Source organism: Canis lupus, chromosome 13 (genome assembly GCF_011100685.1).
Source record: "Canis lupus familiaris isolate Mischka breed German Shepherd chromosome 13, alternate assembly UU_Cfam_GSD_1.0, whole genome shotgun sequence".
NCBI lineage: Eukaryota > Metazoa > Chordata > Mammalia > Carnivora > Canidae > Canis > Canis lupus.
This window is the reverse complement of record NC_049234.1, coordinates 61,681,995-61,707,779: the sequence shown is the minus strand read 5'-3', so window position 1 is coordinate 61,707,779 and position 25,785 is coordinate 61,681,995. Positions and strand designations below refer to the sequence as shown.

At 36.8% G+C, this 25,785-nt stretch overlaps 1 protein-coding gene across 8 annotated transcripts in view; it reads right to left on the bottom strand.

Moving 5' to 3' along the window:
* Positions 1–25,785, bottom strand: part of SLC4A4 (solute carrier family 4 member 4) — a 343,382-nt gene that overhangs the window by 24,303 nt on the left and 293,294 nt on the right. For all 8 annotated transcript variants that reach the window (XM_038556290.1, XM_038556288.1, XM_038556289.1 and 5 more), the window contains 3 exons: positions 17,165–17,278; positions 15,010–15,171; positions 1,112–1,290 (listed from right to left, as the gene is read on the bottom strand). In XM_038556290.1, coding sequence (XP_038412218.1) covers positions 1,112–1,290; positions 15,010–15,171; positions 17,165–17,278 — 455 coding nt within the window. The remainder of the gene's footprint in view (positions 1–1,111; positions 1,291–15,009; positions 15,172–17,164; positions 17,279–25,785) is intronic.

Sequence of the window (25,785 nt, the reverse complement as noted above, 5' to 3'; positions counted from 1 at the left end):
TCACCTTCCAAAAAGATTATCCATTGACCAAATTAATGTTTGACGAAAACAGCAGATGTATTGATATCTTATAGAAATTAATACCTCAAGGACAACATATAAGCTCAACATAACTATAGAATTCTCTTAAAACTATTGTATAATGTGATTTCAATTCAAGAGAAAAGTGATAAAGTGATTCTGTTAAATCCTTTGCTCCTTTCATAATAATAATAATAATAATAATAATAATAATAATAATGTCACTTGCTCTTAGTCCATCAATTCCTGGCCTCTTTGAAGCCCTTATTTTTTAAATGACTTGTACTGTTGTGTAATTACACCTTCTTTCACAGGAGACAGATATTACATTGTCCTGCATTCTAATTAACAAACAGCTCAGGGAAATTTCATAAGTGCAATAAATCCCATCAGTCTAATTTCCAAATCTACAACAACAAGAGTACTTTTTAATAAATAGGATTCCCATCCAACACCCCCTCCCCCAGCCCCCAAGAAAGAATCACCCACTGTTGTGGCGTGGGAAACAATGGCTCTGTCCTGCAAGCTATTCACTCAAGCACTTAGAAGCAGGGTTTGCTATAAAAAGTATTCAACAAAGTATAAAGGTCTTAGACAAGTCCTTCATGGCTACCCAAATTTAACAGCTGGAGGTCAAGGTTTCTCAGTGCTTATGGGGACAGAAAATGAACTGGAAAATAAGAATTCCTTTCCCTTTGCAGAATCTTAAAAATCACAAGGAGACTCAAGAGTTTTGGGGAATCTCAGCAGAGCTGAAAGGTTAAAGGGTTTTGCCTTTACACAGGATTGTGATAGAGTAAGTACCACAGCACCGAAATAAGCTGCATGATGAAGAAAATGAATGAGCTGTTTGTGCTTTTATGTTGCATCATTTAGCCTTCATTAATCAAAAATGTTTTATGTAAAATAAGAAGTGAACTCGAAAAATTATTGAAGACTTTATAAGGAAAATTTAGTCCTTTCTGGAACAGCAAGTACAGGAATAAATTAATCATCACCAGCCTTTTCTCCTCCCATTCCGCCCATTTCCTATGGATGACACATTGACATGGCATGATGTGTTTTGCCATTTTCTTCTGACTTAACGTACCTTACTCCTAGAAACTTTGGTTGTTCTCCAGGGGCAGAAGTCTCTGTCTCCATCTTCAAACTGTCGATGTGAGCAATGGAAATGACAGTAGCAGCCACATACCACGGAAGAGCCATAAAAGAGCACACCACCATGAGGATGGCCACCCAAAAGAGATCCAGGTGATATCCAGCTCCTTTCTGTACAAAGAGGTAACAAAATCATATGGAAAAAAAATACTCATCTATCTTGTCCAATTTCCAGATGGGAATTAAGATTACCAAAAAACCTCAACTCACATGGCTTGCTAAAAATATCTACTTCAAGGTAAGTTTTTCAAGTAAGAGAACTTTATCTTCCTCATATTATCCCCCTACAGTTAAACACAGAGCTGCCACATGACACCTCCTCTAGCTTGATTGAGGTCGCAGCTTACGTATCATTTGCTTGTTAGTTATCATATCCTCTCTGTATCCAATTTTATAATCAGAAAAATGGAGACAGACATCTACTTTGAAGCATTATTATGACCATTCAGTGAAGAAACAGAGGCAAAACATCTTATAGGAACTTAAAAGGTAGTGGTTGTTGCATAGTAGGAGCTCAGAAAACAGTTATGATAGCTGTGGTGGTACTGGTTATTGTTAATACAAGCACAAAAAGCACCTTAAAAGCAGGCACTAATCCTTCTCTGTTTGACTGTCTAGCAAGAAGTGGTTCACCTAGACAGTATTCAGCACATGTAGACCAGAGATCTGAAAGCAACCTTAAGAAGGTACGCATAAGATGATTTCTCACCTTTCACAGTATATGAAAATAATTGTTCAATAACCTATTCAACATGATCATCAAGGTAATTAATACACCCTTCATCAGAAGAGGCTGATTTCAAACACTGTCCAATGGTCACAATACCATTTATTGACTGGAAGAGCAGACGATGTAACAAAAGGTCTCTCTCTTTTACTCACTATATAAATAGTGTTAAATGTGTCCACAATGTTATCCTGTGGTTATATTTCTCTGCTCTATTTATGAAGAAACCAAATGCTTAATACCCCTACGGAGCCTGAGAAAATAGAGCAGTCCAATTTCACAGCATGAAGCAGCAACACCATGAGCCAGGATATGACCAATCTGAGGGAATGGAGATGTTGCCTTTAAAAAATGAGAATGTAATTTATACTAGAAACCTGGTGACTGTTATCATGCAGATCCAATTACAGTTAGTTAGAACTCTGCTCTCTTCTCACTGAAATGCCAAGATTTCACCGCTGGCTCACAAACATAGGTCTAATCATGTTCTCAGAGAACTCATCATAGGCAAGGGTTGACACAAGAAAAAAAAGCATATACTGACTCTGTCCACATTTGACTATGAACAAAAGTCTCCTTGGGAGACAAAGGTTAATATATATTCATAAAAGCAGTTCATTTCAGTACAAATGGTTGGAAACCATAGGGTTTGAATTGGGAGTGGGATATGGTAAGGGAAAGGAGAGCACAGGGTGGAGATTAGCTGAAATAAACTTGTTCAAGAATTACTAAGGAGGTGAGTATCATGATATACCTGGGTCTCAATCATTCCATTCCTTGAACAAATATTACTACCAATTTATTAATAGGCACAATTCTAGGTGTTAATGGCATATCCGTGAATGAAACAGACAAAAATTCCCATATGCAAGGTGTTTCCATTCTACTGAGACAACAATAAACAACATAAGTAAACTGTAGACTATACAGTATCTTAAATAGTACTAAGTACAAAGTAGAACTATGAGAATTTGGGCTTGTAGGCTGAGTGTAATGGAGGCCACTGGAGGGTTTTAAATGGAGGAGTGACATGACTGGCTTATGTTCTAAACACTATGGCTGCTGTGTTAGGAACAGACTAAAGAAAGTCAAGAACAATAAGACCAGTTAGGAGTTAGGAGGTTGCTACCATAATCCATACAAGAAACTGTGACATTTAGAGCTGGAGTGTTAGCAGTCAAGATGGCAGGAAGCGTTTGGATTCTGACTACACTTTAAGGTGGAATCTATAGGATTTGCTCATCGCCTGTGAACATGTCTTATGTCCTTGCTGTAGACCACTCATGATCTGGCCTCTGTTCACATCTGTAGCCTCATCTTTCACCTCTCGCCGCCCCAGATCCTATATCATGGCCACTTTCAATCACATACAATTCCTTCAATGTATCTTTCATACTAATGCCTTTGTGTCTTTGTCCATATAGTACCCTTTCCCTGGAATAATGTCTACTCTTCCTTCCTTTTACCTTGAATCAGTCCTACTCATCCTTAAGACTTAAATCAGCCTTTCTATTTTCTTTTAGTTTTCTTACCTCAAGCCAAGTGAGATGGGTAAGTCCAGTTAAGTTATATTTCCTTTTCTATGTTCCGCTATTGCGTTACACTTTCCTTCACCACAGCACTCATCACACTGTTTTGAAATTATGTGTGTATTTATCAGTCTTTGGTACTAGACTATCCTGAATACTGAAGTAGAGTTCATGGAGCACACTCAATTCTCAATTAACATTTACCAAAAACGAACCACAAATAGCATGTATACATTTTTCTGAGTAGCAAATATAGACTCTTAATCAGCCATACAAAAAATTAAAACTAGATTTGTTAATTGGTAGAAATGTGAATCACCTGGAGGGGGGGCAGTGGACAACGGCTAGAAATGTCCATTTTAAGCCCTATATAGACTAAACCACTCAAGACTATATTAGAGGTACCATGATCGTAATTAATGGACAGGATCCCCTAATCTTGGCATCAAGGAAACTGTAATAACTAAGGATGTACACATTGCCCAGATCAATGGGTCAAAAGAATAGTTGTGGGAAAAATCATGTAGGCTACTATGAGCCAACTCCATGCTTTCTTGCTCTATTTCAACAAAAACAATTTTGAACAAGATATCCTGGAGACTAGCAAAAAGGGGCCACATAATACAAAGAGGGTGAAATGAGGATTTTAGAAAGTAGAATACAAAGGAAACTATGCAAAACCACCAAAATAAATAAAGGCTCTGGGAGAAAATAATTATAGATACATAATTACTGTGTGCCCTGACATCATTCTCTTCAAAAGTGTCTTCCTTTCCCTCAACCATGTTGAGACTTCTTAATACTGTTAAGAGGAGGGGGAAATCATCAACATGACCTGAAGGCCCTGGCAGGTCTGCCTCTGTGTGGTTCCCTCTCCATCCTCAACTCTTCATCTCTCAGGGCAACCACACTGGATTATATCAGGCATTCACTCTTGTCAGGTTACTTCTCTTGTAAAGCCTGTACTTACATAGTGATCCCTGTGCCAGAATGGAATCTAGACTCATCTGGCTAATTCCTACTAATGCTTTTAAAAATCAGTGTAAGTTCCACCAGTTTAGGAACTCCTTATAGTTCCCAAAGTAGGCCAAATGCTCTCTTAGAGATTCTTAAAGCACCATCTCCTTCCTTCACAGCACTAGCCACATTTGCAATGTCATATTTTGCATGATTATTTGAATTATACTTCTCATTCTCATGGACCAGAAGCTGTAATGAGAACAAGGACCATGTATGTTTTTATTGGCCACCACTGAACCCCCAGAACCTGAAACAGTGCCCATCATAGAGCAAACACTCCAGATAAATGTTTGTTGGGTAAATGAATAACATTCAATGGCACTCTGCTATATCCTAAAAGGAAAAGAATAGATAATATATAATTGTTGTCCTCAAATGGCTTACAATGTAGTGTTAGAGCTGAACAAATCAAGAGGCATTTACAATACTATGGTGTTCTATATTTGGGGTGAGCTTGCATGGTAAGGTGCCGTGCAGAAGGAGTACTAAACCCAAAGTCAAAGACGGTATTCATAGAAGGTGGTATTTAAGCTGAGTTCTAAAATGTGAGCCATAAGCATCTGGGAGGCAAGATATGGAGAAGTAGGAGAAATAAACTAGGCAAATAAGCCACCATTTTGAGAAAAGAAATAGAGTTGATGCATAGGAGGAGATGGGAGAGGTAGGAAAAAAGGCTACAGAAGTTAAGAACTTTAATGTTTTGCTAAAGACTTTGGAATTTTTATCATAAGAGCAAAGAGAAACCATTGAAGGCTTTTAAGGGAGGCAAGTGATATGATCAGATATCTGTTTAGAAGAATGGCTCTGTGGGTTTGCAGAGGATATACTGGAAGTGGTCAAGACTAGAGGAAGAGAGGATGGATGTGACAGCATTGCCATAGTCCAGGCCGGAGATAGCACAGTTCCAACTAAAGTAATAGGATGGGGAAGGACAATGGACAGATGGGACAGATTAAGAAGACTGTGAGTCCAAAGAGGGAAAAGTAATGAATTTATTTTGCCAAATTTCAATGTTTGAGGCTTACAATGTCTATCTAGTACAGTATCCTACATACAGTGAACACCGGAGACATATTTATTGACTAGAATAGTAAAAGCTATCCTAAAAAATTCAAAGTGCTCCAACTATTGCCATAAAGACCCAGAGCCCAAATGGTTATGTTAGAGACTTTGTTCCTGCAAAACAAACCTATATATATGAAAACAAGCCAACCCTAAGATGTTTCTTTTAGTTAAAGGTATCTGAATAAGTAGAAACAGATGGAATAAAAATAGTATTCAAATATTGGAACTTTTAATAGAAACAGTACTGTAAGAAATATAGACAACAGCATTTTTCAAAAATAGCATGTGAATTGTTCCTTACCCTTTCCTCCCCATTGCCATTGCCTTTTGCAGATTTTATAATCTCCTACTTGGATTATTCAGGGGCCTCCTAACCACTCCCCTCCACCTACTCCCACTCTGGCACCTCTCCCACCCAACTTTAATGCTGCTAGCAAGAATGTTTAAATGCAGTGCTGGTACCATCCATCCAGGCTGGAATGTTGAGGAAGCAGGGAAGGCCAGCAGGAGATGAGCAAGACAAACAGGACAGAACTGGTCATAATGAACACCTGGCTTGCCATGCTGGGATGCTCCTCATTTGATAGTATGATAGGGGCACACAAATATTCCTGAAACCTCATCATTCCTTAGACATGCCTTGCACATTCCACCCTACTCTTCAAACTGGTATCCTGTTTCTAAGTCTTGACATTTGTTTAAGTCCATTCTCTCTCTTCAAGGCCCAGCTCAAATTCCCCTGCCTCCTTGACATCACTTAGCAACCCTTGGCCCTCAATGCCGTCCTCACCATAGAAGTCCTTGCTTCAGTCCTGTCCCTGACAGCCCACTCTCCTTACAGAGTAGTCTTTTAAAAATCTCCATTATTATATGACATTTCCCTGCTCAAAACCCTCCAGTGGCTTCCTGTTTCCATCCAAAATAAAACACAGTAAAATTGTCTGAAGGTTCTATATCGCTGTTTCTTTCTGGAACTATTTTGCCCTATAGGGAACATTTGTCAAGGTCTAGAAATATTTTTGTTTGTCACAACTTAGGGGAAAGAGAGGCATCTAGGGGGTAGAGAGCAGAGATGCTGCTAAGTAGCCTACAATACACAGGACAGCCACGACAAACAAAGAATTGCAGTTGAGAACCTTTGTTCTACGTGATCTGGCCTTACGCCCTTTGACCTCATCATGCATCACTAATTCCTCTTGTTCCAGTTACACTGGTCTGTTATCTGTTCTTCAACATACCAAGCTCCTTCCCACCCTGGGGCCCTTGCACTTGCTCATATCTTTACTTGGAAAACTGTTATTTAATAAGCACCCATTGAACACCCTATGCTGTGTTAGGCTTTGTGTTAGATAAAATAATAAAACAGAATTTGTGCCCCTAAGGGGTTTAGATATTATTATTTGAAGCCAGATATGAAAGCAAATAATTTATTGTATGCATAAGACACAAGGCACAAAGAAAACCAAGTCAATCCCAACCTTGGTGGTGGAGTTAAGGGGTGAATAGGGAAAAATCCACTAAACTCCTTCAGAGCAGAAACCATAACAATTCTTACCTTTAACAACTAACACAAGTGTTCCATACATAGCAAGGACTCAAAAAATGCTCAAAAGGTTATGTATGTCCTTTAAAGTTTAAAAAAGTCCTGTCTTTGTGAATATAAATCTAAAGGATGTTCTACTTTTTGAAACTAGAGATTGTTTTAAGTAGCAGGACAGGAAGTGAAATTTTACTTTCTTTTGGTATCGTATATGCCTTGCTAATACAGAACAAAAGTCAATTGGAATAAACCCACAGAAATCAAGATCTACAGGAGAAAAAAGACTAATCTACTGCCTAACGTTTGTATCTGACAAAAAGATGACAACAAAGGGTCAGGAGAAGTACACACACATGCACAGACACAGAATAAACATTCATACTAGGAGCCCCCCACGATCCAGACAATAAGCTGGTTTATGGGGACACCAAGAACCATGACAAAGTTCCTCCCCACAAGGAGCTAACAATCAGATGAGGAGACCAGATTTGTACACAAATTATAATGCACTCTAAACAGAGATTCAAAGAGAAATATACTTGGAAAAGACACCCAAAGTACAGAGGATAAACTGTTCAACAATGTCTAGAGTGAACCCACAAAAACTTCCTGCTGTGATGACATCTAAACAGGGCTTTGAATAATATGACACTTACTATGAGAACTGGAGATGGGTTGACATGTTTTCAGCTATCACCTGTCTAACACAGTACAACAACTCTGATAACCATGAGGTCCAGGATAACCAAATTCTTTAATATGTATTTACTGAGCCTACCATATGGAAATCATTGTGATGGGCCACAAGAGAGGTGGAGAAAGAACTAAACCATGTCCTTGCCTCAAAAATGTTTGGGCCAGAAAAGGAGATAAGGTAATTATACAACCTAACCTCCATGCAAGATATCATGTGACCAGTGCCACAGAGTGATACATATATAGTAAGAGCAAAAATAAGAACAGAAGAAATTACATTAGGAGTGAAGGCTACACTGATATGTTTATATCTGGATGCTCTTAAAATATGGGAAGGGTTTTGGTAAGTGGTAATCATCGAGGAATGGAGAACAGAGTTAGAATAACTGGCAGGAAATGCTAACAGATTTGAGGAGAAACCAATAATCCATTGATCTGAGCATTGTATAGTATGTGAAGAGCATTATTCTAAATTTAGGTTGAGAAAATATCACAAAGAGATTTAAATCCCAGGTTAAGGCAAATAGACTTTCTTCAAGAGGCAAAATTTAGAGGGCCAAGGTTTAGAAATATAGGACTGACATATAAGAACGACACTTTAAAAAATTACTGCTTTTGAAATGAAGCAAGGGAAACTGATTATTAACTCATGGCTAAACAGTTAGAAAAGTCTAGACATGAAATAAGAGGACTGGATTTAAGGTTATAATAGGAATAGAAAGAAAAAATAAGACAAGCCAAATTTTGGAGTTATCCAATAAAATGACCTCAAATCAGAGTTTTACTACAGCAGATATCAGAAAATTTATTGATACACCAACTTATCTCTATTTCTAGATACCTATCCTAAACTATTTCTCCCTCCCACATACTTAAAATCATCTTCCTTGTGAGAAGTATCCCTTGCTCTGCAGTTTGAAGCTCAGACTGCCTCTGCAATAATTTAGGAAGTAACCTTGGAGAAGCCATGACCTTGCTGAACCTGGTTTGCTTTTGAGTGCTCTGCAGGGATAATGTGGGACATAACTAACCAAAATGATAGCCAAGAAAAGCCAAGTGGTTTGGCGCTCCTACATTAATGCAGAGTTGTTCAACAGAGTGGAAAGGTAGATCCTATTCCAACAGAGCAATCAGCCAGCCAGGGCCACTTGACACCTAGCCAAAGCAAATGCCATCCCAAAACATGCTGTTTTTAATATTATAATGCCTCCATCCCTCTCACTGTTTCAGGTTTCTCTTTTGAATCAATTTCATAGCATTTAGGGCCTTTTAATTTTAGACAGGATCTCCAACTTTCACATTCCACAGCCACCTTTCCTAACAAAATGTGAATAAAACAATATCCAGAGTAAAAAGTCTTTCATCCATGATGTATCTCCACAGATTTGTGTCAAAAGATTGGCACTTATTCTGTAACTACTGTCATTCAAAGAAATTATTTTAAATAAGCAATTCCTAAAGTGATGAAAACTTATTTTCTGTATACTCAATTCCTATTTTAAGAGGTAAATCCTAGTATGTCTTGATTTTCCCATGTTTTCTATAGGAAATAGGAGAATTTTAAAAATTCCATATTTATATCAGGATTGCGTGGCTGGCTCAGTCAGTGGAGTATGCAACTCTTGATTTTGGGATTGTGAGTTCAAGCCCCACATGGGGTGTAGAGATTACTTAAAAAAAAAGTATTAAAAAAATATATATCTTATAAATTCTAAATTTGCTAAACTTGAAATTTAGAATTTTATTAATAAGAAAATGAACAAAAGTGAACAAGAATTTACCTCCAAAGACACACAGCAAATTTATATATAGATCAACTATTATATCAAAATTTAAAATGTTTCCTCTTTTCAGAATAAAATATATTAGCTATCATCAATTTCCAGCCTTTAAAACTAAATCAAACTGAAATCCTCCCAGTAAAAAGTATCTAACAATGCTTAACAGAATATAGAAAATATCTTTTAGGGCAGCCCAGGTGGCTCAGTGGTTTAGTGCCACCTTCAGCCCAGGGCCTGATCCTGGACCCGGAATTGAGTCCCACATCAGGCTCCCTGCATGAAGCCTGCTTCTCCCTCTGCCTGTGTCTCTGCCTCTCTCTGTGTGTCTCTCATGAATAAATAAATAAAATCTTTAAAAAAAAAAAAAAGAAAATATCTTTTAGAAATCATGGCTTGTCTACCAGAAAGTAAAAGAAACAACTGGAGAGAAAAAACAATGGTAACAAGAAAGAGTGAATCTATGGCGTCAGTAAGCCCTGGAGATTAGGCCCACCCTCAGAGACCTTAGGACCTGGATTTAGAATGAACATCTGAACTCTAGGGACAGAAGACCACTCTAGGAATATGGGAGAAAGGGTATAAATGAAAGACATCCCTTGAAATGAAATTAGGATACTCTAAACACAGCATACTCAGTTGGCCAACTAGGAAATAAGACACTCTATAGAGAAAGACAGTGGGGATATATGCAACTCTAGGCCTTGCTTCTAGATATAAAGCTGTAAGAAAAAAAGAATCTTGAAAGATATTTCTAATTATAAATGTACAATTAAGTTTGAAGTTGGAATTCACATTATCTCTATGGTCTAGAAAATCTTAAGTCAAAAGTATAGTGTGAAGTTGTCCTGAGGGCCTTGCCAATCTACCCTCAAAAATAAAGAGATATAGACATAAAATGACAAAACTATTCTTCATCAAACTTCTGGATCCAATGACCAATTTAAAGAAAATATAGAATCAAAAGTGCATGCTAAATGACACTACAGGGAAACAAACATCATGATCTAGATTAGACTATGGCAAATTCTACAGTGCAATGCGGCAGATTTTTTTTTAAAGATTTATTTATTTGAGAGAGGAAGAGAGCAGAGGGAGGGGTGGAGAGAGAGAGAGAGAGAATCCTCAAGCAGGCTCCCCATTACGTGCAGAGCCAGACACAGGGCTGGATCCCAGGACCCTCAGATCATGACCTTAACTAAAATAGTTGGACCTTTAACCAACTGAGCCACCCAGGCACTCCCAAATATAGCAGATTTTATTTTACAGAAACAACTGGAAATATATCTCCTAACTTGCACACTTTTCTACAGTGTAAAATTGCCATTTCTCCATCAAACAATGGAGCCCTTCCTCACCCCATTCAAAGGAGGCTGGGCCTAGGACTATTTTGACCCATCAACAATAGCAAAAGAATAGGGCTGTGCCAGTTGCAGGTGTAACCATGATATGGCCTTGCATCTTTCCCTCTTAATTCTGGAAAGTCAGTTTCCCTGTACTAAGTACAAATAGCTCAGGATTGCCAAGCTGCAAGAAGGCTAATCCATATAGACACACCAAGGAATATCAAAGTACTAAGTATGTGTGACATGGGAATGAGTAAAGAAGCTGTCCTGGATAATCAGCCCAGTCAACCCTTCAGATGACACTACTACAAATTCAGGAGAGATTTAAAGCAAGAAGTATCCATTTGAACCCTGTCAACACAAAGAAATGTAAGAGATGGTAATAAATTGTTTTCACTAAGTTTTCAGGTGGCTTGTGACATGGCAAAAGATAAACTGGAAAATAAACTGGTTGTCTTCAACAAATAAATCACTAGGGAAACCAAACAGATTGACTGAGGAAGGGTAAGGGGAGAAAAGCCTATGGACTAAAAGTTTATGAAAGATTTAAGAATATATTTGAAATGAATTTTGATCCTGATTTAATCAAATAAATTTTATTTTTAAACTTTATTATATCTACGACACATTTGTAAATTAATGTATTGACTGGATAGTTGATATTAAAGAATTATATTAACTTCTTTCAGACTGATAGTGGTGTTGTGGTCATGCTTTTAAAAACAGAGCTTATCTTGGGGCACCAGGGTGGCTCAGGTTGAGCAGATGACTCTTGATCTCAGCTCAGGTCACGGTCTCAGGGTCTTGCCATGAAGCCTTGTATTGGGCTCCCCACTCAGTGGGGAGTCTCCTTAAAGATTCTGTCTCTCCTTTTCCCTCTGCCCTTCCCCCCACGCTCTCTCACACTCTCTCTTTCTCTAAAATAAACAAAATTTTTAAACCAGATTATCTTTAGAAGTACATACTCTAAAGGTTATGGATAATATGAAATGCTGTCTACACTTTAAAGTATTATAGGGTAAGAAGATGGGGATTTAAAGGACAGAAGATTAGCCATGAGTTGATAATTGTTAGAGTTGGGTGATAAACATCTGGAGCTATACCATCTGTCTACTTTTATATACATTTAAAATTTTCCACAGTGAAATATTTTTATAGGAATAAATAAAAGTAAAGTGTTCCTTGGCTGGTTGGACTCTCCTATACCTCCCAGCAAATAAACTTCTCTGGAAGGCTTTGAAGCATTTGCACAGGAAGATTAGCTCATAACTTTTTCTCTTAAAAAAAAAAAATACACGAGGAAGACAGACACCAGAAGTAGGAGTCAGCCAAGAAAAAAGGTTCAAAATCAAACCTGCAAAGACAGTAAATGTATAAAATGATAGATAAAAGAGGGTATGGAAAAATAATAAAGAAGTTCAGAACTATCAAAACTGAACAGGAAGATTTGGAAAAGAACAAAGAACTTCTAAATATGAGAAAGTATAATTCTTGAAAGGAAAAATTCATCAGCTGGTTTGTTGGTAGAATAGAAACAACAGAAGAAAGAATTTAATAAAGAGAAAGATCTGAAGAAATTACCCAAAATATAACACAGGCACCAAAAGACAGGAAATGTAAAACAAAAGCAAAAATAAAAATCCCAAAACCAAAAGCAGATTAATAGAAATGGAGCACAAGATGAGGATATACAATAAAATTTCTACTCAGAATTCTGTAAGAGTGTACTAGAAATTGAAAGAGTCAGACTTGATGAAATTGTGGAATACTGATAAAATCTAATAATTAATAAAAGACTAGAAACCCAATTATCCAAAATGTAATAAAAAGAAATCTGTGCTGATACAAGTTATCGTAAAACTTCAGAATAAAGACCAAAGAGAAGATAATAAAAGCATCCAAAAGACAAGAATGATTACTTATAAAAGAATGTATATATATTGTATATTGTATTGTATAATGTATATTGACAGTTCACTTTTATGAGTCAGAAATAATGGAAAAATATTGGAAAATAGCATTTACATGCTGAAAAAAATAAAAGAGCTTTCAATCTACCATTATATATCCAGAGAATCTGCCTCTCAAGAATGAGGGTGAACAAAAACATTTTTAGACAAACATAAATGAGATCATGCACCACCCAAAGATCAGTACAGAAAAAAATTTTAAGTCTAGTAAATAAGAACTGTTTAAGGGAAATAATGTATTCTAAAGAAAAATATTCCAAAACAAAAGGCTGAAATGGAAAGAAAGAAAGAAAGAAAGAAAGAAAGAAAGAAGAAAGAAAAGAAAAGAAAAGAAAATGGTAAAACTTTATATAATTCTAAAAACAGTGACCACATCTAATTGTATTTTAAAATCCAGGAAGCAATCAAATCTGGGTAATGATAACATATGACTCAGAAAGGAGTATCGACATTAAAGCATTCTTTAGCCATAGCATTTTCAGCAGAAAGATAAACATGCTAACTTCAGAACTTGAATACGGATATTAAAATATACAACATAATCTCTAAGAGAAGATAAAGTATGTAACTTCCAAATTAACAAAAAACAAGTTAGAATGAAGACAACAAAAATTAAAATAGTATCACCCTAAAAGAGGGCAAGAAAGGAGAATAAAAAAGAACAAACACAGGGAAAGTTAGGCAGGTAGAAAACAAAAATAATGTGGTAAAAATTAATCCAAATCTATTAGTCGCCACTATCCATTTGGATTAAATATTTTAGTTAAGAGAAAAGACTGTAAAAATGGATCCTCTGTGTGATTTACAAGGATACACAAGACAAAAGGTATACTGAAAGTAAAAGAATAGAAAAATATGTATCAGATAAGTGAAAATTAAGTTACCTTAGTTTTATTAGAACAAAATAAAATAAGCTTTAAGGCATAAAGTATTACTAGAAACAAAGAGAGTCACATAAAATGTTCAATTCACTGAAAAGATAAACTAAATTCAAGTGTGGAGATACTTAACATGGCTTCAAAACAAATAAGGAAATATTAACAGAAAACAATGAGATAGTACAAAAAAATCAACGGTAGTAAAAAACTGCTTCTTTGAAAAAAGCCTAATAAAATGAACAGAATTCAGGCTAGATTGATCAAGGTAAATAAAAAGCACAAGTCAACAACATTAGGGATTTAAAGGGAAAATAACAGATTCATATTAGAAAAATAACAAAATACTATAAACAACATATCAATAAATTTGAAAATACTAGGAAAATGGAATAAAATATAGAAAAATATAAGTTTCTAAGATAGAAAAATAGAAATTATGAATGTTTTATAACCATTAGAACATTTTGATCATCAGTTTTACAAGTTCCATCCAAAAACTACTCAGCCCAGATAGTTTTACAAGCATGTTTGATCATTCAAAGAAAAGATAATTGGCATGATACACAGGATAAAGAGAAGGTTATATTCTATTTCAGAGAATGGAATAGAAGTGGAATAGAAGGGGAAATGCTTCGCAGCTCATTTTATAAGGATAATATATTCCTCATACCAAAATCAGACAGGGACACAGTAAGAAAGAAAATCGAGAGCCAATGTTAGAGATGCAAAAGTCCAGACTAGATACATATATATATATATTATAATATACTATATATTATACATTATAATAATAATTATGCAATAATTATTATAAATATATAAAAGCTATGTATAAAAGGAACTCTATCCTACCAGGTTGCAAGGTTGGTTCAACAACAGAAAATCTATTACTGTAGCTCAACAAGTCAAGAGATTAAAAACAAATATACATGTTTTTATCTCAATAGTGTCAGAAAAATTGTTATTGTCTTCATTAAGGACAGGTAGCATATTAAAATCAGAAATAGAATGAGAGAGGCTGATTGGGAAACAGTTTATATAGCCCTATTTGGTGGTGAAGGAAACAGGATTTCAACTTTTTCAGATTTAAATGAGGTCTTCCTAAAGTGTTACACCAAGGACCCATGTCAACACAAAGTGATCTGTGACCCTGCCATGTCATAAACAACATTAAGTAGAATCTAACTCTCAACAAAAGGGTCTTGGTTTTGAATAAATTAGTATTTTTAAGTACTGCAAAGAAAATCAAAGGCAATGATAACCACCATCTTGACCATTTACCTTGAGTTTATGTTCTTTCCTGTTTACGATCACAGCTGTGATTTGCTGGTCCATAAAAATCAGAATAGTGACCAACAAGGCAGGGATAGCAGCTGCAAGGTACACCCACCAGGGGTTTCCTCCAAATGGTGGGACGAACCAGCCTCGGTTTGGACTTGTTGGCTTGAAGAGGAGAGAGAATATTTTCAAAACATGTTAATACAAAACAGTATGTTAGTACATACTATTTGCTGAAAACTCAATAAGAGAGAGACAATTTTATTTCTGGAGAGCCAACATAGCCAGAAACAGAAACAGTCTCCCTGATAGGTTAAATGAAGATCAGTTACCAAAAACTACCTAAAGGTGGTTATTCTTACGGCAGTATTTTAAACGAAGGAGGGTATGAATAGAGGCTGAGGGGAAACAGGTAAATGCCATATTGTGCAGTTAGGATGATCTAAGATAAGGACTTAAGAGGAAAAACAGAGATTTAAGTTAAGAGGCAGCCATAAGAAAAACCCAAATATAATAGTAAGGACACAGGCAAGAAATTACAAAGTAACAGTGAATTTTGTCCATGAATTTTTGCAGTTATACTGATGTTGCTTCTACAACTGCCAAATTGTAATAGTTTCACATAATATAGAAAAAGCGACAAATATTTTTATGTTATACATGAGCTTGCTTAAAAACTCTAGTCTTTCTTGTTCATATAAAAAAATGGGCCAGAATAAGTGGTTAAATACTCAGAAATACTACCAAAAATGAAAAATATGATTATTTTTCCAGTTCTCCATCTAACCTTGGTCAGATCACACCTCCACTACAGAAATAAACATTTTTCTTTCCTTTTCCTAATGTTAAATAATGCAAATGAACTGAAACAATCCTATGAATTATGTTCTCTACACTTACTATCAAGAAAGTCTCATTCCTCTGAAGATATTTGTCTTCCGTCTCCCTCTGCTCATAACTACATCACTGTATCTATCCTCATTTTACTACCATTATCAGGTTGAGAACTTGGAAGGGAAGGAACTTCCTCTTCATCAGTGCCTTTCAAATCCCCTCTAAAGGGCCTAACTCAAAGCAAACATTCAATTGATATTAACTTAAGTGAACTAATTATTGAATGATTGAAAACTTATCTTTGTATTCTTAAATGAATATGTGATGGCAGAGATAATACAAAAAACATTCTGTTGCTACATCACAGATACCCCTTCCTCATGAAGTAGTTATTAAGCTAAAACTGTAGTTAGTTCAATTTTTCTTAGTAACTATACGGCCTCAGTGACAGGGAAAGAGAGGCTAGGAGTGTTCTACAAAATAAGGGAAAAACATAATAAAAAATTAGGGAGAGAGATGTATCAATGACTGGAATGTACATTTTATCCATTAAGGCCTGCACATACTAACAGATTTATAAAATGAATAATTCTTAGATCTTCTTTGTAATAATCAAAATGCACATTACATACAAACGTCTGTGTGTATGGCAGGTAGTTTGGTAGCAGGAAGAGAGCACTGAATTAGGAATATAATCTTGAGCATTTTCCTTAATCTTTATGAATTCCAACATCAACATAAAATCGAGGTGATGATAGTTATGTTACATCCTAGAATTATTACATGGATCAAGGTGAGAAGTTATATGAAAATACTTGGCTCATCTTAAATACTCTAAAAATATAACGCAGAATTTGTATTTTCAATAAAAATTAATATAATGTGAACCTTGCAGTGGATCCTAATCAGGCCTTTTAGTGAAGAAACAGACAAAGCGTATAGATGTACCTAGCAAAGGACCACTTCTGAAATAAAAAAAAAAAAAAACAAAAAACAAAAAACAAAAAACAGAGGGATCCCTGGGTGGTGCAGCGGTTTGGCACCTGCCTTTGGCCTAGGGCGCGATCCTGGAGACCTGGGATCGAATCCCACGTCGGGCTCCCGGTGCATGGAGCCTGCTTCTCCCTCTGCCTATGTCTCTGCCTCTCTCTCTCTCTCTCTCTCTGACTATCATAAATAAATAAAAATTAAAAAAAAAAAAAAACAAAAACAAAAAACAGATAATCACACAAAACTAATTCAAAAACATACAACAAACTAAAACAGGGGAAAGGAAAGAAAGCTACAGAGTCCAAGGTATGACCAAAAATAGACTTTCACCTACCTTGAACTCGCTTGGCACAATTAGTTTTGGAGTATCCACACCTACCAGAGCATCTATTACACAAAAGATGAGGATGGACAAGATAATGGCAAAATCACTGATCAGTTTTCTTGCCTGAAAAAAAACAAAAAAGAAAACCAAGGACTGTTTAGCACTGGATTAATATATTTGCCTGTGTTGGAAATGAACACAAAGAATTCTGTGTTTGTTAGCAGTCTACAGTAACAGCATCACCAGCATATTAAAGGAGGTGTCACATTGCACAGAGATTATTTTTCAAATTGTTTTTGCATCACATTTTCTTCTGACCAGAAAGAATCTAATCCCACAGAAAAAATCAGTGTGTGTGTGTGTGTGTGTGTGTGTGTGTGTGTGTGTAGGCAGGAGAGGGGAATCATAAGTAATATATTCCCAAAATACTGTACACTCTTCCTGTGTGCAACATAGAGGATATCTAGATAAGGATGAAGTCTCAAGGCATATTGTGAAAATCTACACAAAAAATACAGATTTATATTATTTGAGAAATAGCACTGTGTGTACAGGGCAAGATAACCGCATAAAGTTACCTGAAAACACTGAGAATCTAGCAGGAAAGTGCTTCCGAGTTCTAGGTGACTGAGTGGACTCAAGACCTCAGAGAAACATGAAGTGATGAAGACAGAAATATGATATCAACTACCTTTATCAAAGAAAATATTTTTCACTGTAGGCTAGTGCTTAAAGTTTCCTGTAGGTGGGGCATCTCCCCTCTACCGCTTCTTAAATACGGTTGCCATTAGTTGACAAACTTGAAGCTTTCTAAGTATCTACCTCTGATCAGGACAAGGGCTGAGGCTTATGGGATGTAGCATTGACCCCAAACCTTTCCCATGGAGTGAGTCAAGAATGGTCATTTTAGAGTCAGTAGGGGAGCCTGAGACTGTTGGTGGCTCCTCTGCAGTATCCAGTGGCATTGACAATGGCCTCGGAGCACTGCTAGAGCACAGACGCCTGCTACCCCGCAAGTATGTACATATGGTGGCACATAATTTGATCACTCAACAAGAATTTCCTCAATGCCTTTACTTTGACTGGCACTAGAGATACCACAGTGAACAACATGGACACAAACCGTGTCTTCATGAATGTCACATACTCAAAAACACCTGCTTCTAAACCAACCAAGGTGGATTCAGCAGTTATCCAGTTTCCTCAAGGCAAGCAGTCAGCGCTCTGGTACTGCTAGATGGAGCGAGATCAGGGGGAGGCTGAGTGGTTACACAGCTCTGTAGCACGGGGAAGATTGCAGTTAGATGTTTAGCAGGAACGGAACTGAGAAGTGGGAGGACTGGGCAAGGACTGGGCATGCTCAAGGCCAGGACCATGCTCTGTTCTAGACCCAGGGCCAGGAGCCTTGGGTCCTAACTAGCAGCAAGATGAGAGATGGCCTTTTGGCTAGGAGTTCCTTTCCTTTTGAAGGGCTGGGTTCTGTTAGGTTTAGCTCTCTTGAGAAGTACACACAAAGAAACAGAAAGCCATCTATGGGCTATGTTAAGGGCAAGTGAATACCAATCATACAATGATGTCAAGCACAAAAAGATGGCAGGGATCAATCTGGAGAGAAAAATAGAGTGCAGTGGTTAGGAGCACAGTTTCTATAGTTGGGTGACCTGGGTTGGAACTCTAACACATTTATTTCCTATCTGTAAACATCTACCCTTTCTTAGCTTCAATTACTCCATCTGCAAAATGTAGCCAAAATAATCCCTACAACCTCATCAGTTTGTTATAAGAATTAAATAAGATAAGCCACGAAAGTGCTTAACATAACATCTGGAACATAATAAACTCTCCTAATGTATGTTAACTGTTGTTATTTCAAGTTCCATGAGGCCTCTTTGGCTGCAGAAACCACTGGAATAACTAAATAATCTACCATCAGGAGGTCTTTAGAAGGAATCATCAATTCCAAGAAACAAGATATAAAAGCCCAGTAATAATATGGAACTGCCACTCAACTAATTTTGGTTGGAAGTATCTGGAATCCCTGCAGGAAAAGGATGTTTCCCAGGGCTCAGTATTAGAGGAAACTCCCAACTCTTAAGTTTTGTGTTAGTTAAGTGTTGACACAGGCAGTTCAGGATGGTCTGGCAAAGATGGCCATATGACACAGGTTGATGAATATATTCTTTCCAGTCCAGTAGGTTATAAATCACTGGAAGACCAGCAGTCTTTTTGCAAAGGCAAAAAATAAGTTATTTCTTTTTTTTTTCATCTTCCCCAGTTTTTATCCAGCAAATCCAATTTGTTGACAATTTAGATACACTAGAAGTTGTTCAAAGGAGTGGAGGGGAGATGGCTATTTAAAGGAGAGTGCTTCTCCTTTTCCTCATAAACAGAAGAGAAGTAGGGAGTAGCAAATGAATCCCAATCTTTAATTCCTTGGCAGAGAGCCCCAGGGGGTGTGTGCCCCTAGCCCCACTAGGGAATAGACCTGTATGACTGGAACCACTACCAGACACCTGGGACATGTTGCTTCTTTAGTTAGGAGAAGAGGCATTCTTAGCTTTCCATAAACTGAACATTGAAGCTCTAAACCTGCTCTTAGTTACTGGCAACTTACTTTTTCCTATTGCTTAGGCCAAAAACTTTTAACTACCCGCATAACTCTTCTCTTTTTGTCATATCCTACATCTAATAGGTCAGCAAATTACCTTCAAAATGTACTCAGGATGCTGTCACTTCTCACCACCTCCACTGCTCCCTTGTCTAAGACACCATTTTATCTTCTGTGGTTTCCTGCCTCTTATCTCATCTTCCTGATTCTGTACTTGCCCCCTTCAGTCCATTGTCAGGGTAATCAGTATAATCATGTTAAAATTTAGGTCACATAATGTGATAGGCAAAATAATGCCCTCCCCAAGGATGTATAGGTTCTGCTTCCCGGAACCTATGAGTATGTAATGTTGCATGGCTAGAGAGAATTAGATCACACACACAATTAAACCTGCTAATCAAATGACCTTGGGATTGGGGAAATGATCCAAAATGATTTTGGTAGCTCCAATGTAATCACCGGGATTCTCAAAAATAAAGGGGGAGGCAGAAGAGTCAGTGACAGAGTGATGCACTGTGAGAAAGACCCAACTGGCCATTTCTGGCTTTGAAGATGGAGAAAGGGGCCACAGGCCAAGAAATGCAGGTCACCTTTACAGGCTGAAAAAGGCAAGGGTATGCATTCTTTACCAGAGCCTTCAGAAAGGACACAGCCCTGTCAACACCCTGACTTTAGCACATTGAGACCCATTTCAGCAGATCTTAAGACAATAAATTTGTGTTGTGTTAAGCCATCATATTTATAGTAATTTGATATAGGAGCCATAGGAAACTAATATAAATAGATTATCTTTTAGTTTAGTTATTAGTTTCCTAAATTGATGCATGTAATATATATGGAAGAAATATATCCAATACATATGTGGGCAAAATATTATATATTTGGAAGAAACCCTCAGCAATGGTATTCTTATCAAATATGACACTATTATATCATGAGTATAAAAGTAGCTAAAAAGACAACTATTAATATGATTCATTTCTTACATTTACATTTCTTAAAATTTGTAGGGAAAAAAGCTACCTTATTAATAATATTGCCTAACCTCATTAAAAATCACAGCCAGGGTGATATGTTCCATATAAAATATTCACTTCTATTTCCCCTTCCTTTCCCTTAAATTGTACAGTACAGTTCAGGTACAGCAGAAATCACTCCTGGGGAGTGTTTATCATCAGACATGCATTTCTAAGACACTGGATCCAGTTTAAACTTCATAGTACGGAAATTGATTTTTCCCAGGCTACTTTTGTATTCAACTCCAAATCTTCTAATTGGAGAAAGCATGTCGGGGTGCTATTTTAGAAGATTGTTCAGGTCTTACCTTATACTAAAATTAAACTTTAATTTGAACGAGGGAAAACTGACAGTAGAACTATAAAGTGCCCTAAAAATGTCAAGTGCTGAGTAAATACAGCTTTTACTAGATACACTCTAGGACCTGTGAACAAGAGCTTTAACTTTAAGGAGATAAGAATCACTCTCTTGAGGTCATTCTCACATTTCCAAGCACATTTAGAAAAAAAAAAAAAAAAACATGAATTCCCCTTCATGTTTTTTGTTTATTTTACTTTCCATTTTCATCAAACTTAAGCTCTCGCAAAAACTCTAAAACAACAACCTTTTTTGTGCCAATATATAAAGAAATGAAATTAGAAACTCATAGTTCTTAATTCCTTTCTAGCTTTTATTGCTAATGATTAGAAGTGCCAAGGTTTTCGTGAGAAACCGGTTTTCACAAGATTTCATACACAATTCTGTGGATTCGAGGGCTTCAAATCTAGCTTGGACAGATATAATTTGTGGCTGTCCCTCCAGTCAAATACTAAGTCCCTCCAAGGTCCAACTTCAATATCCTAGGAATATAAACTATGACAATCTAAGTTAAACACAAATTAAGACAATTCATATATAGCAAGGGCTTGCTATTAAAAAAAAATTTTGTTTTTCTTTTTTTTTAATGATACACAGATGTGCTAAAATGTAAGACAATTCCTATCTCCATTCATGAATAAGGCAAAAAAAAAGTGTGTTTCAACTAAGATCCTTTTATATCAGACTGGTTTTGAGCTCATTTATTTATTTATTTAAATAGATTTTATTTATTTATTTGTCAGAGAGAGAGAGCACAAGCAGGGGGAGTGGCAGGCAGAGGGAGAGGAAGAAGCAGGCTCCCTGCAGGGAGGCCGATGTGGGGCTCAGGATCCGAGATCATGACCTGATCTGAAGGCAGACACTTAACCGACTGAGCCACCCAGGTGCCCCAAGCTCTTTTATTTTTGTTTACCATTTTTTAATTATAAAAATGAAAAGAAGAAAAATATTTCTGTCCTCTGCAGAATTAATTATAAAATTTCTCAACTAATCAAATAAGAAACAATAAGAAATAACCTTAAATATTTAAACTATCAAAGCAAAGAAGATATTACATGGATGGGAAGAGAAATTCAAATAACCATACACTGTTCTCTTGTTCTGGGGCAAAAACCACCTAATAAATCTACTATAAACATACTCTTCATGAAAGATGGTGCTTATTAATTATTAAGAGAGTCATAATTATGAAGACACCAGCAGGGAGAAACTAGTTAATTTGCAGGGGGAAAAAATGAATTTGGTTTCTCTGAAGCCCCAGAAGACATTTGGTTTTCACTTTGTGAGGGCTGCAGCTGCTCCTAAATTAACAGGGGAAAGGCTGTGAGCCTGCAGAGCTGCTCTCAATGGATGGAGCTGTTACAGAGACAAGTACAGCAGCAGGGACCCTGTGGGTTCTCAATAAGTATTAATTCATGATGTCAATTCCTCTCACGATGGTGGTGCTTGGAAACCACTAAACAACAGTGGAAAAAAAGCATTTAATGTAGATGAGAAAAAGTATATCAGACAAATATGTATACCAGACAAATATGTGCCTTTTGGCAATCATGAAAAAGTACAAAATACTATGAGAATTTTGAAATTTGATCCCCGCCCCCCCCAGGAGCCAAAGCATAGCACTAAAAAAGAAATAAGCATTGGTATCAGTGTAGCAATCATAATACACTGTACTTTGAATCAATAAAGCCCACTATAGTTAGAATTCAATAAAAGGAAAGTCTGATTTAGACTCCAGGATTTAAATGCTGTGAATTTTAGAGTCAGAGATTTGGGGAACAAAGAAGGGAATTGGATTGGGCACTTCCTCTGGGCGGTTCTTAGAGCTTCCCGATGGAAGTCTACCTTTAAAAAAATTGTTTTTCCAAGCATGGAACAGAGGGGTGTAGGCCTACAAAGTGGGTCAGCAGGAATGCTAGTGAGACTTCAGCCCACTCGGGCCTCTTCCTGCATCCTGCTTCAAAACTGAGCAGCAGAACAACAGCAAAACAAACCTAGTAAGTGTGTGCCAGAAGCAAATGATCAAATTACATGGGACATACTGCGTCTCAATCTGGACATTATATTCTAAGTAGAAAGTGAAAATCTGGAGCTGATCCAGAGATGGGTACCAGAGGAATAGGATTCCAGAAAACTCACTGCATTAAAAACAATGGTAGCCCTTGAGAAGTTGTGGGGAAAACTGTTTTCAAATATGTGAAATCTGTCACAGGCAAGAAAGACAAACTTGTTCTGTGTAGCCTCTGAGGGCAAGGGCAGACCCCATGGACAGAGGGTGTGGCAGAGAAGATTTGTGTATCTATGAGGAATGCCCTCAGAGATAGGAGTTCCTGTCCTAGGAAGCATTCAAGCAGCCCACAGATGACCACTTGTCAGAAATAAGAGGCAGTATCGGACTACATGGTATTCAAAGGCCCAACACGGAAATGCAATGACTAAGGCTCAATCATCAAAATTTCTTTGCCCTCAAATAGGGTCTTCTTGATATATCCCCGCAGAAAATATTATAATAAAGGGTGCCAGGGGTTCCTGGGTGGCTCAGTCAATTAAGCATCTGACTCTTGACTTCAGCTCAGGTCATGGTCTCAGAGTCCTGGGACTGAGCCTTGGCTCAGGCTCCACACTCCATGGGGAGCCTGCTTGAGATTCTTGTTCTCCCTCTCCCTCTGGCTCTCCCCTACCCCCACCCCACTGAATACCTGTGCTATCTCTAAAATAAATAAATTACCTCTAAAAAAAAGTTCTAGGACTTAAAAATTGGTTTTATAATAATACTAAGATACAAAAATTAAATTTTATTGGTGTTCAATTTACTAACATACAGAATAACCCCCAGTGCAAAGAATTAAGTCACATATATAAATAAGACTATTTGAAAATTGAGTAGGAGACCATTTTGTGTTAATGAGTGGATTTCAACGCTGGTGACTTTTCTATGATGGGCAAGTAAGGTGAAAGTGTTTAGGACCAACAAAGTACCAGGATCAAAATTATTGTCCACAGATTGCTTCTGTGGCACCGTTTAAGCGCTCACAAAACACTTGGCAGATCTGTGCTCCCAGCCTTATTTTTCTTAGGGCTCAATTTAGGTTGACTGCCTTTTTGGTCATATATCTATAAGAATTGAAGTATTTATATCTTTCTTAAAAGTTTAAGAGGTTGAGTTGTACTTATAATCAAATATCCCCTTGTCACTCTTAAGAAAAACATATGAAAATCAATTTTGGATAAAACGAATTTGACTTCGAAAATCACTTTCCTTGGTACAAAATAACACAAGAATTTGAAAATCTGATTCCCTTTCACTATCAACAAAGCCATTTTCTGAATGAGCTTCAATGGCATGATGTGGTCTGTTGTTTCTGCAAAAGCCAGCTAAATGTCACCCAGTATTACTAACACTAGAATGGGACAGAGAATACATGCCTATTTTTTACTAATTTTTGGATATATTATTTGTTTTAGTTTGATAGTTTTTACCATTCATCAAGAGAGTTTCTGGGAGAAAAAGAAAACAGAAAGGATGTCACCTGATTCTTATAAAGGTTTTTTTTTTAATCAACTAAAAACATCTAACTTTAATAGAACTGTCACAGGCCAAAATGTCAACTAAAAGTCATGGAGTTAAAAATATAGTAAATTGTGGAATTCTAGTCTGTGTTCCACATGGATGAAGACTAAATGTATCACCTAACTATAATGCTCATTATATTTCCACTAAAATTCCTGAAGCCCTATACTTTTTTCTTATTCATATAGCCAGTTCCTCAAAGACCACCATCAATTTACTTAGGTGACAGGAAAGCACCAAAGTGTGATTCCACAGAAGATAGTAAGCATGAATGGAGCAGAAGGATCAAAATGAGTCACACACATTTGAAAACCCAGAAATCTAACTTATTCAACAATATATATTTAGTTCCTACTAGGGGCCAGGTTTATGAATTACCTGTCTTTGTACCCCTACCACCCAGTATTGTAACAAGCACACATTAGGGTCACAATATTTTTTCAATATGGAATGAATATACTAATTATAGGATACTGTTTTTTTTTTTTTTAAGGACATCAAAGAACATTCTGCTCAAGTGTCATCTAAATAAAGTGTAGAAAGTGTCACAGCTATTGATGTTATCTGGTATTTATTTAACTGACAATAACAATCAGGAGGCATATTAAAAAAGAATCTCGGGGCGCCTGGGTAGTCCAGTCAGTTAAGTGTCCGACTCTTGATTTCAGCTCAGGCCATGATCTCAAGGTCATGGATTAAGCTCCACCTCAGCAGGGCATGGAGCCTGCTTTAGATTCTCTCTCTTCCTCTCCTTCTGCCCCTCCTCTATTTCTCTCCCCTCTCGGGAAAAAAAAAAAAAAATCTTACTATTACATCAATTCATGTGAGGGTCAAAACTGTTACTTATTCTAATGCAGGGAAAAGAGGAAATAAAGTAGTTCCTTAAGAGAGACATTTTCATACCAAATATGTACATCAGCCAGCCACACCATATTTGACTATGTATCAAAGTATCAATAAATTTTGCCCAATTCAGAGGATATATGGCTTTATGAGTTCTACTACTACTAATCACAATCTACTACTAATCACAATTCTGCTCTAAGCCACTGCTTTCATTTTACCAGCACATATGCA